Source organism: Gymnoscopelus braueri (genome assembly GCF_963280865.1).
Source record: "Gymnoscopelus braueri genome assembly, chromosome: 10".
Lineage (NCBI taxonomy): Eukaryota > Metazoa > Chordata > Actinopteri > Myctophiformes > Myctophidae > Gymnoscopelus > Gymnoscopelus braueri.
The window spans coordinates 2,890,343-2,903,954 of NC_137611.1; the positions used below are offsets into that span (position 1 = coordinate 2,890,343).

General features: G+C 44.4%; 1 protein-coding gene across 1 annotated transcript in view; it reads right to left on the reverse strand.

Moving 5' to 3' along the window:
- The window catches only part of brinp2 (bone morphogenetic protein/retinoic acid inducible neural-specific 2), a gene marked incomplete at both ends in the record, with an annotated part of 218,901 nt that overhangs the window by 148,341 nt on the left and 56,948 nt on the right, over positions 1 to 13,612 (reverse strand). Inside the window, 1 exon segment of the mRNA XM_080440455.1 lies at positions 12,647 to 12,828. Coding sequence (XP_080296581.1) covers positions 12,647 to 12,828 — 182 coding nt within the window.

The window sequence follows — 13,612 nt, forward strand, 5'->3', positions numbered from 1 at the left end:
ATGATCTGTCACATTGTAAATTATATTTTGATATATATATATATATATATATACACACGGCTGTACGGCCGCAACCCCTGCTGTCAATGTAGACGCACTGAAACAACATCCTCTCCGCCTTTCATACCGTAGCGGCTTGTCAAGCCACAACAGTTGTCTAACTGGGGGAGAAACGCACATCGCTAACTTCAGCTACCGTGACAGCTGCCTCCTGCTGTGAGCGTAGACACATGCTCCGCCGCGGCTATGCTCACGGAAGGTTCAGAGGGGAATGTTCCCAACATTTACTTACACCCACCTAAAACAGTCGTGTGGTTGGGTTTAGCGTCGGTTGAGAACCATCTCACACAATCTAGTCCAGATATGGAAATAAACACCAGCCGCCCACACACACACGTTTTCCCAGTCTGCTGCTATCGCTGTAACGTCTTGTCATATCAGTTGGCGCTTCCCTTTCCCGCTACTCTGCTGCTGTGACTCTGTTGTCATTTAAAAGGGGGGAAACTTTTTTCTGCAGTTTCAACCCAGAACTTCCATAGAAAAACTTTTCTGCTTCTCCCCGGGAATAGGCAGTCCCTTGATTGGCTTGAAAGTAAAAAAAAGTTTGGAAGTTAAAAGTGTCAAATATAGCTACGGTAGGTGCTACATGTCTGTGTGATGTTCAGAGTTTCCAGGCCGTAGCTACAGTTTTCAAACGGTTTGTTTTCGTTGCCTGACAAGATTCATTGACAATTACATAAATGCCTGCAAGTCAGCTATCTGAAGTTAACCCCTTCCACACATTCCAACACATTCATGCTGTGCACATTTTAAATAGGCTCTATGCACAGCAGACATATTGGAAAGAAATTGGGCCACTTCCTTACTTCCTTCACAGGTGTAACCAATGACACTAATGAAGGCTCTGTTCCATTTAGTGTAGCACAGTGGTTCTCAAACGTTTCAATTTCAAGGACCACCCTAACTCTGAGAGTGTACAAAAGGAACCAAATGGACCCTTACGGGTCCATTTGGTTCCTTTTGTACACTCTCAGAGTTACAGACCCATAAAAGGCCATTTGGAACCCCCTCAAGGTCAAGACCCACTGGTGTAGCAGAGTGTTTCCATTGAGCCAACATGCACAATATCAGCGCCCTGGCTCTGTTTGACCAGAATGGAACAGAGCCTTAATTAGCATCATTGGTAACACCTGTGAAGGGAAGTAAGGAAGAGGCCCAATTTCTTTCCAATATGTCTGCTGTGCATAGAGCCTATTGTCGGGCAGAAACCTTGTATCTCTTTTTGTGTTTGACTGGGTAAGGAGCCAGTGAAGGTCATGGAGGAACTGGTGTGATGTGGTCCCTGGATGGGGTTCTGGTGAGCAGGCGACCGGGGCACAGCTTTGTACATTGTAGTTTCTTGATAACCTTGGTGGTGACACCGTATAGGAGGCCATTGCAGGCTGGGAGGGACGAAGGCGGGCAATGTTGCGAAGGTGGACAAAGGCAGTTTTAGTGATGGTTGACATGGGACTGGAAGGAGAAGGGTGGGGTCCAGGATGACAACAAGGTTGCGGACTTGGGGTGTAGGCAGGGGGTGACAATGGAGCCATCGATGTTGAAGGAGAAGTCATGAGTGGAGGGTGGAGTGTTTTTGTTTTTGGGCGGTGAAACCGCCCCTATATGTGAGGTTTGGATATTTGCACACCAAATCCTGCGCTGCGATTGGCCACAAATGTACCCCCCTAACCCTGCACCGTGATTGGCCAATCACAGTCTATTCAGGACTGTGATTGGCTAGGGAAACATGACACATGTGCATAGCCCTATATAAGAAACCATAACTTAAAAAAAGCCATACATTTGTTTTTTTAAGTTATGGTTTCTTCCATCACTTCTTCCATCACTGTGATGACCACTGTGACCACACCGCCCACTTCACAATGGGTGTGATTTTTTAAATTATTATTATTTTATCCCACGATTTTTGTAACCCATTTTTTCACCCAGTGCCAATTATCTAAGTAATCATGGACGCTACTCTCCCTCTGCCAGCCTAGGGAGAGCCTAGAGCCGAGCTCATGCCTCCTTCAATGCATGAGAGCTAGCAAGCCGCTTCTAATCACCTGACAGGGGGGAGGTTCCTAGCCTGGGACCAGACCAATCTGCGAGTGCAACAAAAAAAAATGCGATTTGGGTCTGGCACCGCTCCATACAGAATCCATTTCCTGCTCCAGAAGACGTGGGTGACCAATCAGGGCCCAGTATTCGAATATGGGAGACTGTAATTGGTAGTTGGTTGTAAGGTCTAACCAATTGCGTCGAGGGCCATTGTTTTGATCCCGCCCCTTGGGAAAAAAAAACGTCCTCATGAAAGCACAGTGATATAGTCTGGCTACGCGAGGCTAGGAGGTTCGCTGGTTGAACGTAGCGAGTGGAAGGAACACGTTATTCCAACCAGTTCCTTTCCCCTCCATCAGGCGCCCCGGCTGACCAGGGGGAGGCACTATAGAGACCAGGATTACAGCATGTTTTTGTGAGGGTACCTACCCTAGCTAGGGGACACGGGGAGAACAAGCACACTCCACACAGAGAGCCCTTACGCCAACAGCGGAGGAGAGAACACGCCCCCCAGCGCCCACAGCGTCCCCGGCGGGAATCGAACCCAGGATCTTCTAGCTGCGAGGCGACAGCGCTACCGACTGCGCCACCGTGCCCCCCCGAGGGTGGAGTGGGTTGACGGCAGTGAATGGTGGTGGAGGGGGAGGTAGAGGTAGAGTTGTGTATCATCGGCATAACAGTGGAAAGCTGTTGTTGATTCAGATATGGCTGTTCTGGGCGGTAGTGGCGGTGTGTGTGTGTGTGTGAAGGGGTTAACCCATTAAGACCGGGGACGCATCTGCGTCTCATTTTAAGATTTCTTTGGGCTATTCAAAAATAGCAGATATACAAGCTCATAGCGCGGCACCGAGTGCCGCGCTACGAGCTTGTAGATCTGCTATTTTTGAAAAATATTGAAAAAATATTTTCCAGATTTTTTTCAAAAAACTGTTGAGATTTAGATTTTTTAAAGAATCGCCTCAGGTTTTAATGGGTTAATAGGGTTACTCTGTGCTCCACTCCCACACCACTGGTAAAGAGGCAAAGGTTGTGCAAGAGGATAAGTTAAGTTGCTAAGCAGCGTCGCCTCTGCATGCAAACCTCGACAAGGTTTTTTTTTCCCGCGTCTATCTATCCACTTTGGCAGAGAGCCGTGGGGTTATTGCCTGAGTCATTGCCGAGGGGCTGTGGGCGCCCGCACGGCGGTGACAGCAGGTGTGTGGGTGGGCAGTCTGCGCTTATCCGCCTCTCTCTCTCACTCTCGCTGCAACTGAAATAGCTCGTTTTTGATTGAAAGGACTTTAACCCTTTAAGACCTGAGGCGATTCTTTAAAAAAAATCTAAATCCTAACAGTTTTTTGAAAAAAATATAAAAAAAAAATTTTCACGATTTTTCAAAAATAGCAGATCTACAAGCTCGTAGCGCGGCACTCGGTGCCGCGCTACGAGCTTGTATATCTGCTATTTTTGAATAGCCAAAGGCATCTAAAGTGACACAGAAGCGTTCCAGGTATCAATGGGTTAACTTTGCATGTACTTTGAATAAAGTGGGCTTGTTATCATAATGTATCGGTGACATGGCCCGGCTGTATAATAATGTCTGACACTCTAACGTTTGAGTGGCTTACAATACAACCCTCTTGTTGACACGGTATGGCGCTTCTATTCTATGCTCAGGCCCCAAGTACTGATCTGTTTCGTACATTTATAATAAATGTCACAAAGTGCTGAATTGATTGTGCAAGAAAAGGACAGGAGTTACTACATTTTGGAACTTGCCCAAATTGGCTTAACCCATTAAGACCCGAGGCCGATCCTACGAATGCCTGCTAAATCTTTTTTTTTTTTTAAATGTTCACAAATAGCAGATGTGCAAAAGCTCGCGGCACGAAGTGGTTCTCAAACTCTTTCATTTCAAGGACCCCCAAAATGATATGTATTTGGCCGTGGACCCTCATCTCAAAATATGTTGTTCCAGGGACCCCCCAGAAGCAGAGTTAAAAATGTTCGCTTTAAAACAATATATATTTAAAGATTTGCACACATTTTTCCCGATTTTTCAAAAATAGCAGATCTGCAAGCTCGTAGCGCGGCACTCGGTGTCACGCTACAAGCTTGTAGATCTGATATTTTTGAATAGCCAAAGTGTAAAATAATGCTTTTTAGCTCAAATCAAAAAGTGACACAGATGTGTTCCAGGTCTTAACGGTTTAGGCTAGAAGGGAAAGTTTCGGTGCAAAGCTTTATCTATAACTTCTAAATTCTAATGAGGTAAAAGTTGCTTCACCATTTTTTTTCTTTTTTTTTGGCTGAGTGTCTGAGTGATGCAAATTCTCTGGCAAGAATCCCCCTCAGCCAGCTCAACACTAACGTGATGTCATACATTTAAAAGGATCCTTTTGAACACTTAAAGATCTGTGAGATAGCCTGTTAACTTCCAAACCTTTTGGTCTGTGTCAGCCATTAAGAGCTTAATCTGGATTTCAACATGCTGGCCTAAAGTAACACAAAGTAACTTGCTCAACTTTTCTTTTTCTCCCCTTTTTTTTATATTATGGCTCAACTTTTTACCATGTACAGTACCCTGAAATTACAAAGTCTGAGCTTTACGGAAATCCTATTAGTTTAGCATCAGTCGTCAGTGGTTTGGACTTTGGATAATGGGAAAGTGTTATCAGCAGTGGTGGAAAAAGTACTCGACTGTTTTACTTAAGTAAAAGTGTCTATACTGCAATGTAGAAATGACTCTGTTACAAGAAAAAAAACAGAATAAAAAATGTACTTGAGAAAAAGTACGAAAGTATTGGTATCAAAATATACTTAAAGTACAAAAGTCAAAGTACTCATTATGCAGAATGTCCCATTTCAAAACGTATAAAAACCTTTTGAAAATAGCAGATCTACAAACTCACAATGTGTCGCGATGCGACACATTGTGAGCTCGTAGATCTGCTATTTTCAAATGGACAAATATAGATGTATAAAGGGCTGAAGTGGTTAATGTATGTTTCGAAATAATAATCAAAATCTACAAAGTAACTAGTAACTGAAGTTTTCAAATAATTGTAGTGGAGTAAAAGTACAATATTTGCCTCTGAGATGTAGTGGAGTAGAAGTAAAGGTACAGAAAATTGGAAATATCTATCAGTTATCTATCAGTTCCATTTGGTCAATCTCGGTCCAATCTAGATCCACGCCAGGAAGGTAATTTAGTGATTAAGTCAGTAATTAGGTCACTGCAACATCGGTTAAATCCTGTCATAGTTCCAGTAGTCCATTGGTCCATGTCATACAGAACACCTGTTTAACAGCAGAGACTACATTGTGAGAAGGGCTTCCCAACTGGCCCACATTTAAGACAAAAATATGAACAAGGACGCTCCTTGAATGCAGAAAAAAAACATTTCTGCAGCAGTGCACAGTTAAATGAGCACCTTAATCACTTAAACCATTGGTTCTCAAAGTGGGGTCCGGGGACTTGAGGGAGTTCCAGGGGGTCCCCAGCTACATGATAGATTAGGCACCAAATGGACCCTTATGGGTCTGTAACTCTAAGAGTGTACACATGGAACCAAATGGACCCTTATGGGTCTGTAACTCTAAGAGTGTACACATGGAACCAAATGGACCCTAACGGGTCCATTTGTACACTCAGAGTTAAATTTAACATAGATTTTACAATATAAATTGGGGTCCAAGAGATAGAGATGCCATTAAATGGGGGTCTGTAGCCTCTAATGCATGTCAAACTGGGGGTCCTTGAAATTGAAATGGTTGAGGACTGGGGGTCCCTGTCATATCTTTTCAAATGGGGGTCTGCGGGCTAATAAGTGTCAATTTGGGGGTCCTTGACATGAAAGAGTTTGATAACCACTGACTTAAACCACAGCATTTCTGGGGAAATCCTTGGCAGAAAATCGCAGATCTATGAGCTTGTAGATCTGCTATTTTCAGCGAATATATTTAGTGAACTGGAATTTTTGTGAAGATTGAAACCGGATCAAACACACATCTATAAAGAGGACTGCAGTGCACAGAGGTTCAGTTGGTTCAGGAACTGAATTTCCTTTGAAATGCACGTCTTGAAAATACTTTAGCAAAGTGAAGGTTCATTATATATCTTGCCTATCATGAAATACTGGATAACTGAAGAAAAAAAAAAAAGCTACACCCCTTTTGAACGTGGTGCTTATCGTCTGTTCTATTTTTAGATTGCTTGAATTTAGTGTGAATTTAAGCGGTCTTGCTCATGGTTGGTGAATCTCCTGTAACAGACAAGGTCATGAGAGAGGTCCCCACTTGTGTTAAATACAGTAGTGGCTTTTTAAGCGAAACATCTACGCTTCTATTCCTTTGGGAGAATGTGTCATCTTTTTTGTCGACGACACTTTTTCCCACCAGAAACTTAACCCGTTTAGACCGGGAAAGAATTTGTGTCATTTTTAGATTTATTTTAGCTATTCAAAAATAGCAGATCTACAAGCTCGTAGCGCGGCACCGAGTGCCGCGCTACGAGCTTGTAGATCTGCTATTTTTGAAAAATCGTGAACATTTGTGCAAATCTTTGAATATTATATATATATATATATATTTTTTTAAAGAAAACATTTGTAACTCAAATCTTTTCTACAAATGCCTTCTAAATCCTAACAGTTTTCTGAAAAACGTATGTTGCTATAATCAGTGGTTCTCAACAGGACTGTTCCAGGACCCCCCCCCCCCCCCCCCCCCCCCCAGAAGCAAATATTTGAGTTACAAATGTTCCCTTTAAAAAAAACGTATATATTCAAATTTTCACACAAATGAAAGATTTTTCTAAAAATAGCAGATCTACAAGCTCATAGATCTGCTATTTTTTTTAATAGCCCAAATAAAATCTTAAAATGACACACAGATGCGTTCCCGGTCTTAACGGGTTAAAATTAGACTTTCTCTACGTCTCGTGGTGTGACCCAGGGGGGGGGGGTGTGGGAGGGGGATGAATCATTCAGGCTTCAAACACCACCATATATCCCCTTATCAGCTGTCAGAACATCCACAGCATGCTGTCAGCCGCTCGAACGGGACACATTAGTTTTCCTACAAATTATGGCGATTCAGCACTTTACTTTACGCACATATTTTAAGTAAATGAGCTGTGGTTGTCGTATAGGTGCAAGCAGCTGCATTTGCTAATTTGAGAACAGCATGGCTCAGTTCATTTTTTTAGTTTTAGTCAAGTTCACTTTAGTTTTTGTTCCTATCAGTGGTGGGAAAAAGTACTCTAATTTTGTACTTAAGTGAAAGTATCAATACTGCAATGTAGAGATACTTTTTACTGTTACAAGTAAAAGTCAGAAATTCAGAATTTACTTGAGTAAAAGTACAAAAGTATTTGTATCAAAATGTACTCAAAGTTTTCAAATGTATAAAAATCTTTTGAAAATCGCAGATCTACAAGCTCACAATGTGTCGCATCGCGGCTCATTGTGAGCTTGTAGATCTGCTATTTTGGGTGCTTGTAGATCGGCTATTACGCATTGAGCGTGTAGGGATCGTCTATTTTCAAATGGCCGAAATGTATATAGGGCTGAAGTGGTTAATGTATGTTTTGTAATAATAATCAATATCTACAAAGTAACTAGTAACTAAAGATTCATGTCGTTCCTCATAAGTTGCTTACTTATGGGATATCATCACTCTCAGGCGATGCACAGAGCACACAACATGAACTCCCGGTTACAAATCTTCGATTGGTTAGGGTTCTGTGACACAAACCGGAAATGGTTGGGTTATAAAACCCCCTGCGTCACCAGGTTCGTCCTCTTCCTTCACTCTGCAAAGCAGCGAAGCGCACGAGTACCTGAAGCAGCAACTTGACAACCACGACGAAACTTCTTCGAATCCCAGCTACTCCCAAAAGCGAGGGCACCCAGTGCCACTCTACGGGTGATTCGTAAATAAAAGTTTCGGTTATTATTAACGCTCCCGCGTTACTTTGATTTTCTTTCCTATCCTCTCAAGTTTTTCTGCCATGAGGCAAAGCTAAAGCTAAGCCGCTGTCAACAGCTAAGCTAGGCTAGTGCTAAGCTAGGCTAGTGCTAACTAGCCTTGTTTGTCTCGGGAAAACAAGAGGAGAAGATGGAGGCGCCGAGTGTCTGCGGCCTGGAATAGCTGGCGTGGATAGCCCTGAACAGTCCAGGAGGAATGGACGCGTGCAAGGCCTGTGACGACTTCTCTCGGCACCAGCTGGAATGTCGCTTCGACAGAGCCAGAAGGCTAGCGGCCTCCGGCAGCAGCGGCGCTCACCCCGACGCTGGCCTCGCCATGGGCTCCATGGCGTCGGTAGTCAGGCCCAGGCATGGGCCCACCGGTACATGCTGCCCCACGTTCCAGCGGTGCTGTGAGGAAGGTCCGGCGCGAGGCGGCCCGGGGGGTGCTAACGTCTTCACCGGTCGGTGCTCCTCTCTCTCCCTCCGTATCCCTCCCCGCCTGGGGCGGATCACCGCCGGAAGACATCGACTCGGACGGCGATGGCTTGGAGGGAGACGACGTCTTGGACGAAGGGGGAGAGGAGGACGAGCTCACCTACTACCAGGCCAGCCAGGAGGTGACGATGATCAGCCCGGATCCTCCTGCGGCTCCAGTGGCGACGGCAGTGGCTCCTAGCAAGGCTACGGAGCCTCCCGAAACCGTAGCAGCCATCCTAAAAGCGGGCGATCTCCAGATGCGGCCTGGAGCAACCCATGGAGGATGTAAGAGTGATCATCGGGGCCCCCATCCTGGGGCGCCAAGGCCTGGCACCCCTCCCTCCCCGACAGGACAAGTCCAAACTACTGCCCGAGGCTGATGGAGTCCGAAGGGCCCTGCACTTCTCGTAGCAGAAAGGGAGGAAGGAACCGGAGAGAAGGGGCTTCCCGGTAAGAATCCTCTCCGGAGCGGACCTGGGGTCTTGGGCCTCCCTCCCATGGACTTCACCCTGGCGAGCGCCATCGAGCTGATCCCGTCACGGCCGGCATCATGCGGGGTCAGCTCCCCTCTTGGGGAAAAAGTTCCGGCGCTCTTCTTGCCCCTACGGACAGGGCCACGGCCGGTGGACGGGTCTTGGTTCCCTGTAAGCTACACGGTGGTAGCTTACATGGTTTAACCTTGACAGAGGTCTTGACCCCAGCTTGACCATGATACTCCCATGATACCATGATACGGTTGGACTCCCCAGGGGGCGTTTATGTGTCCCATAAGTAAGCATCTTATGAGGAACGACATAAATCTAGGGGTTACGTAGGTAACCCCAGATTTATTAGTTCCGTAGTAAAACCATAAAACCCCTTCTGTGCGCTTCAACTAGCGTGCAGAGTGAAGGGTGTAAGACGACGAACCTGGTGACGCAGGGGGTTTTATAACCCAACCATTTCCGGTTTGCGTCACAGAACCTTAACCAATCGAAGATTTGTAACCGGGAGTTCATGTTGTGTGCTCTGTGCATCGCCTGAGAGCGATCATATCCCATAAGTAAGCATCTTACTACGGAACTAATACATCTGGGGTTACCTACGTAACCCCTAGTTTTCAAGTAATTGCAGTGGAGTAAAAGTACAACATTTGCCTCTGAGATGTAGTGGAGTAGAAGTAAAAGTACTGAAAATTGGAAATGCTCCAGTGAAGTAGAAATACCTAAGTTTACTTAAGTACAGTACTTGAGTAAACTTACTTAGTTACTTTACACCACTGGTTCCTACTTTAGTTTAGTTTAGTTTAACTTTACCTACTACTTTAGTTTAAAAAGTTGATAAACAAGAAAAAAATAAACTGTTCTGGACCTGGCTTTGCTTTGCTTGGCGGTACTATTGATTCTCAGCGGGTATCTTGCTTGCAATGTGAGAATGAAGGAAAATGGAAAAAGAGATGGAGGCAGAATGCATGATGGGATAGTTTTTTTTAGAACGGCCATGGCAATACTTCTTCTTCTTCCAGACTAAAGAATCAATAAACAGCAGCTGTCAGGATTCACAGCGGGAGTGGCTTAAGTCCTCCCACCTCAGGCAATTCTATCAGATTAGTGCCGATGATGATAAATGAATCTTCATGAAGAGTGACAACATAGTGGGGTAGTTGACAGCACGGCATAAGCCCGTAAATTGCTAACACAGTGTTGAAAAAAGTACTGAAGTAAAAGTAGTAATACCACAATATAAAAATACTCTGTTAGGGCGCGCTCCCACCAAAACACGGTTGGCTGCTGTTAAACGCAGGTTGTGTGCGGCCACCGTTTTTTTTGCAGCCAGCGGATTCTAAAAAAACGGGAGTGACCCACCTGTCACTACATTTTCAGGACCCTCCCCGTATAGCCCTTAGCACCGCCTTCTGCCTTGAGCACCATGGTGCTTCCTAAGTCTTGGGACGCTCCGCCTTCGACTCACCCGATTGGACAGAGGGGGAAAAACAGCTCCTGCCTCTCCAGCAGTTATTATGCTTCAAATGGACAAGTCGTGTAGAGCAGGGGTCTTCAACAGGGGGTCCGGGACCCCTAGGGGGTCCTCAGAGTTACTACTGGGGGTCCGCCAAATCTTTGTGTGATATGATTTTTTTATTTTACCGTAACCACTTGAACCCTAGCATCCCTATTCTGAGGAGAAATGTAGCCAAAAAATAGCAGATCTACAAGCTCACAACGCCTCGCTCTGCGAGGCGTTGTGAGCTTGTAGATCTGCTATTTTTGGCAAAGAGGTGTTTGGTGTAGAGGGGGAAAAAGAGCAGACCAAAAAGAAAGTTGAATCCGAAACACAATTTTATTTTTTACAATATAAAGGGGGTCCCTGCTTCATCTCTCTCTCAGCTAGGGGGTCCTTAGCCTGAAAACGTTGAAGACCCCTGGTGTAGAGCGGATAAACGCAAGGTCTGCGCGACAAGCGGAAAGATCCGCTCTTGCGTGAATCCACGCATTTACATTGACAAAGCATTTGGCAGATTTGGCCCCAGAGATAAAATAAAAGTGCGATGGGAGTGGAGTGCGCATCTTGTCCATTTGTACACTCTCAGAGTTAAACTAACATTGATTTTACAATATGAATTGGGGTCCCAGAGACATTAAATGGGGGTCCGTAGCCTAATGCATGTCAAACTGGGGGTCCTTGAAATTTAAATGGTGGAAAATCACTGCTAGAGAGCCGTAAAAATCTTCTATTATGGGGGTCCCTGGCTTATCTTTTCAAATGGGGCTCCGCGGGCTAATAAGTGTCTATTTGGGGGTCCTTGGCACGAAAAAGTCTGAGAACCACTGCTCTATGCTGTTTTTTTCCCCTCTGTCCAATCGGGTGAGTGGAAGGCGGAGCGTCCCAAGACTCAGGAAGCATCATGGTGCTATAGAGAGAGAGCAACTGGTTGGTTGTAGCTGTTGCCTGGGAGGGTCCTGAAAGTGAGTGACAGGTGGGTTTTTTAGACTGCGCTGGCGCACAACCTGAGTTTAACTCATTCAGTGCCCAATGACGTGTAACATGTAAAGTTTTTTCCCAAAGCCCAGAGTGCCAATGACGTGTAAACTCGTCAAAACAGTGTTTTCACTGTTCTCACCGCTAGATGGTGCTGTTCGCCAACCTATGAGTGATCCTATGACTTCTGGAGAAGAGTATACACAGGGAAATAATGTGATCACAACAAACCCAGCCCCATCCGATCTAATGTTAAAGGATTTAGAAAAATATGTTTTAGTTTTTTTCTGCGTTTTCGGCGAGAACAAGCTATATTGAACAGCCAATAGAGCATCGCAGTTCCCGCCCCTTCCGGGTTCCACTGCAAAATACTCAATGCATTTTTCCCATTGACATTTCCAAAAATATTTATATCAATTAATTTAAGCCTAGAATCAAGCCATCCAGCGTCCTGGTGAATCATGACCATAAAACATTTGATTCTGTGAAAAAACATTTTTGAAAACGGCAAAACAAAGGGTATTTATTAACAACACATTGACTGCCAATCACGTAGATCTACGCGAACCGCTTTAAAGCCGCCACGTGCCAATCGCGTAGATCTACGTGAAGTGAATTTTTTTTTTTTTTTACTTTTTTTTTTTCCAATTTCACCCAACGACCAAGGAGATATGATTAGTTGAAGATCTAGACTCCTATCCACTTCCTTGTTAACTTAACACTTAAAAATGCTGTATTTCGGCTCCTGAGTACTTTTTTTTTCCAATGAAAAACTCTGGCACTGGCTAAAAAAATATGAAATAATTCTGGCAGTCAATGTGTTAAATATAGTATATCATATAATTAAATATAAAATAAAAAAAATCACAGAAAAAAATGTTTTATGGTCATGATTCACCAGGACCCTGGATGGTTTGATTCTAGGCTTAAATTAATTGATATAAATAATTTTGGAAATGTCAATGGGAAAAATGCATTGAGTATTTCGAAGTGGAACCAGGAAGTGGGCGGGAACTGCAATGCTCTATAGCTAAAGAACGGAGTGTCGCGGTGACACGCTTTTCTCCCCCGATCAGGGGTTCACCACCATGACAGCTTATGGTGGACATTTTCTCAATCATTTTTTTCCCACGGTATTTGCAGTGTGTCCAGTACGATACCTTGATGGCGGAGGTGGCTATCTGGAGGTGATGCAGGCGCCTCAGGGTGCTCTCTCTGTCTGTGAAGTAGGATGCAGCCAGCTGATGGAGCAGCTCCAGGGATACCACCGAGCTGTTACTGCCTCCCTCCGACTTCTTACTCAGCTTCTGTTTGTCCAGGAAGATGGTCAGGGACTCCTCACCTGTGTGAACACACGCCAGTCAGAGAGTTAGCTTGACACCATACACATCTATCTATCTACGTATCTACAGTGGTGTAAAGTAACTAAGTACATTTACTTAAAGTAATACTAGGTAGCGTTTTCAACAAAACTAAAGTTAAATTGTATATCTTTTGCGAGTGGCAAAAGTTTCACAACACCCACTCCGTGAATTTCACCCCCGGAAGCCTTTTATTTATATATTTTCTATTGAACGTGTACGGGGGGGACTTTCCCGGGAAAATGACGTTCCTGGCCAACGTCATGACGTCGTGGCCGACGTCCTCAGGAACTACCGCAACGGTTTCCTGTTTGGCCAGGAACTACCGCGCTATTAACAAAAAGGAACCTCACGCTGATTTTAAGATAATGTAGGATTGGAAGATCGAAAAAGAACAGAAAAAGAAAGCACAGCTCATGGTAACTAATGCTCCACTGGCTAAGAGAAACGATCCGTAGATAGTATAAAACAATTAAAAGATCGCTTTTTGAAACGCTTCCGGCTTCCGGTGAAAACGAATGGAATTCTGGGTAATCGAGGACTAGGGAAATTGTACGCAGTGACGGTAGTGACCAGCAGAGGTTGCTAAAAATCGTTATTTGTGATTCTGCATTGTACAACTTTAAGTACTGTACTTAAGTACAATTTTGAGGTATGTTTTACTTTACTTGAGTATTTCCAATTTCCAATACTTTTACTTCTACTCCACTAGAAGGCAAATATTGTACTTTCACTCCACTACAATTATTTGAAAACTTTAGCTAC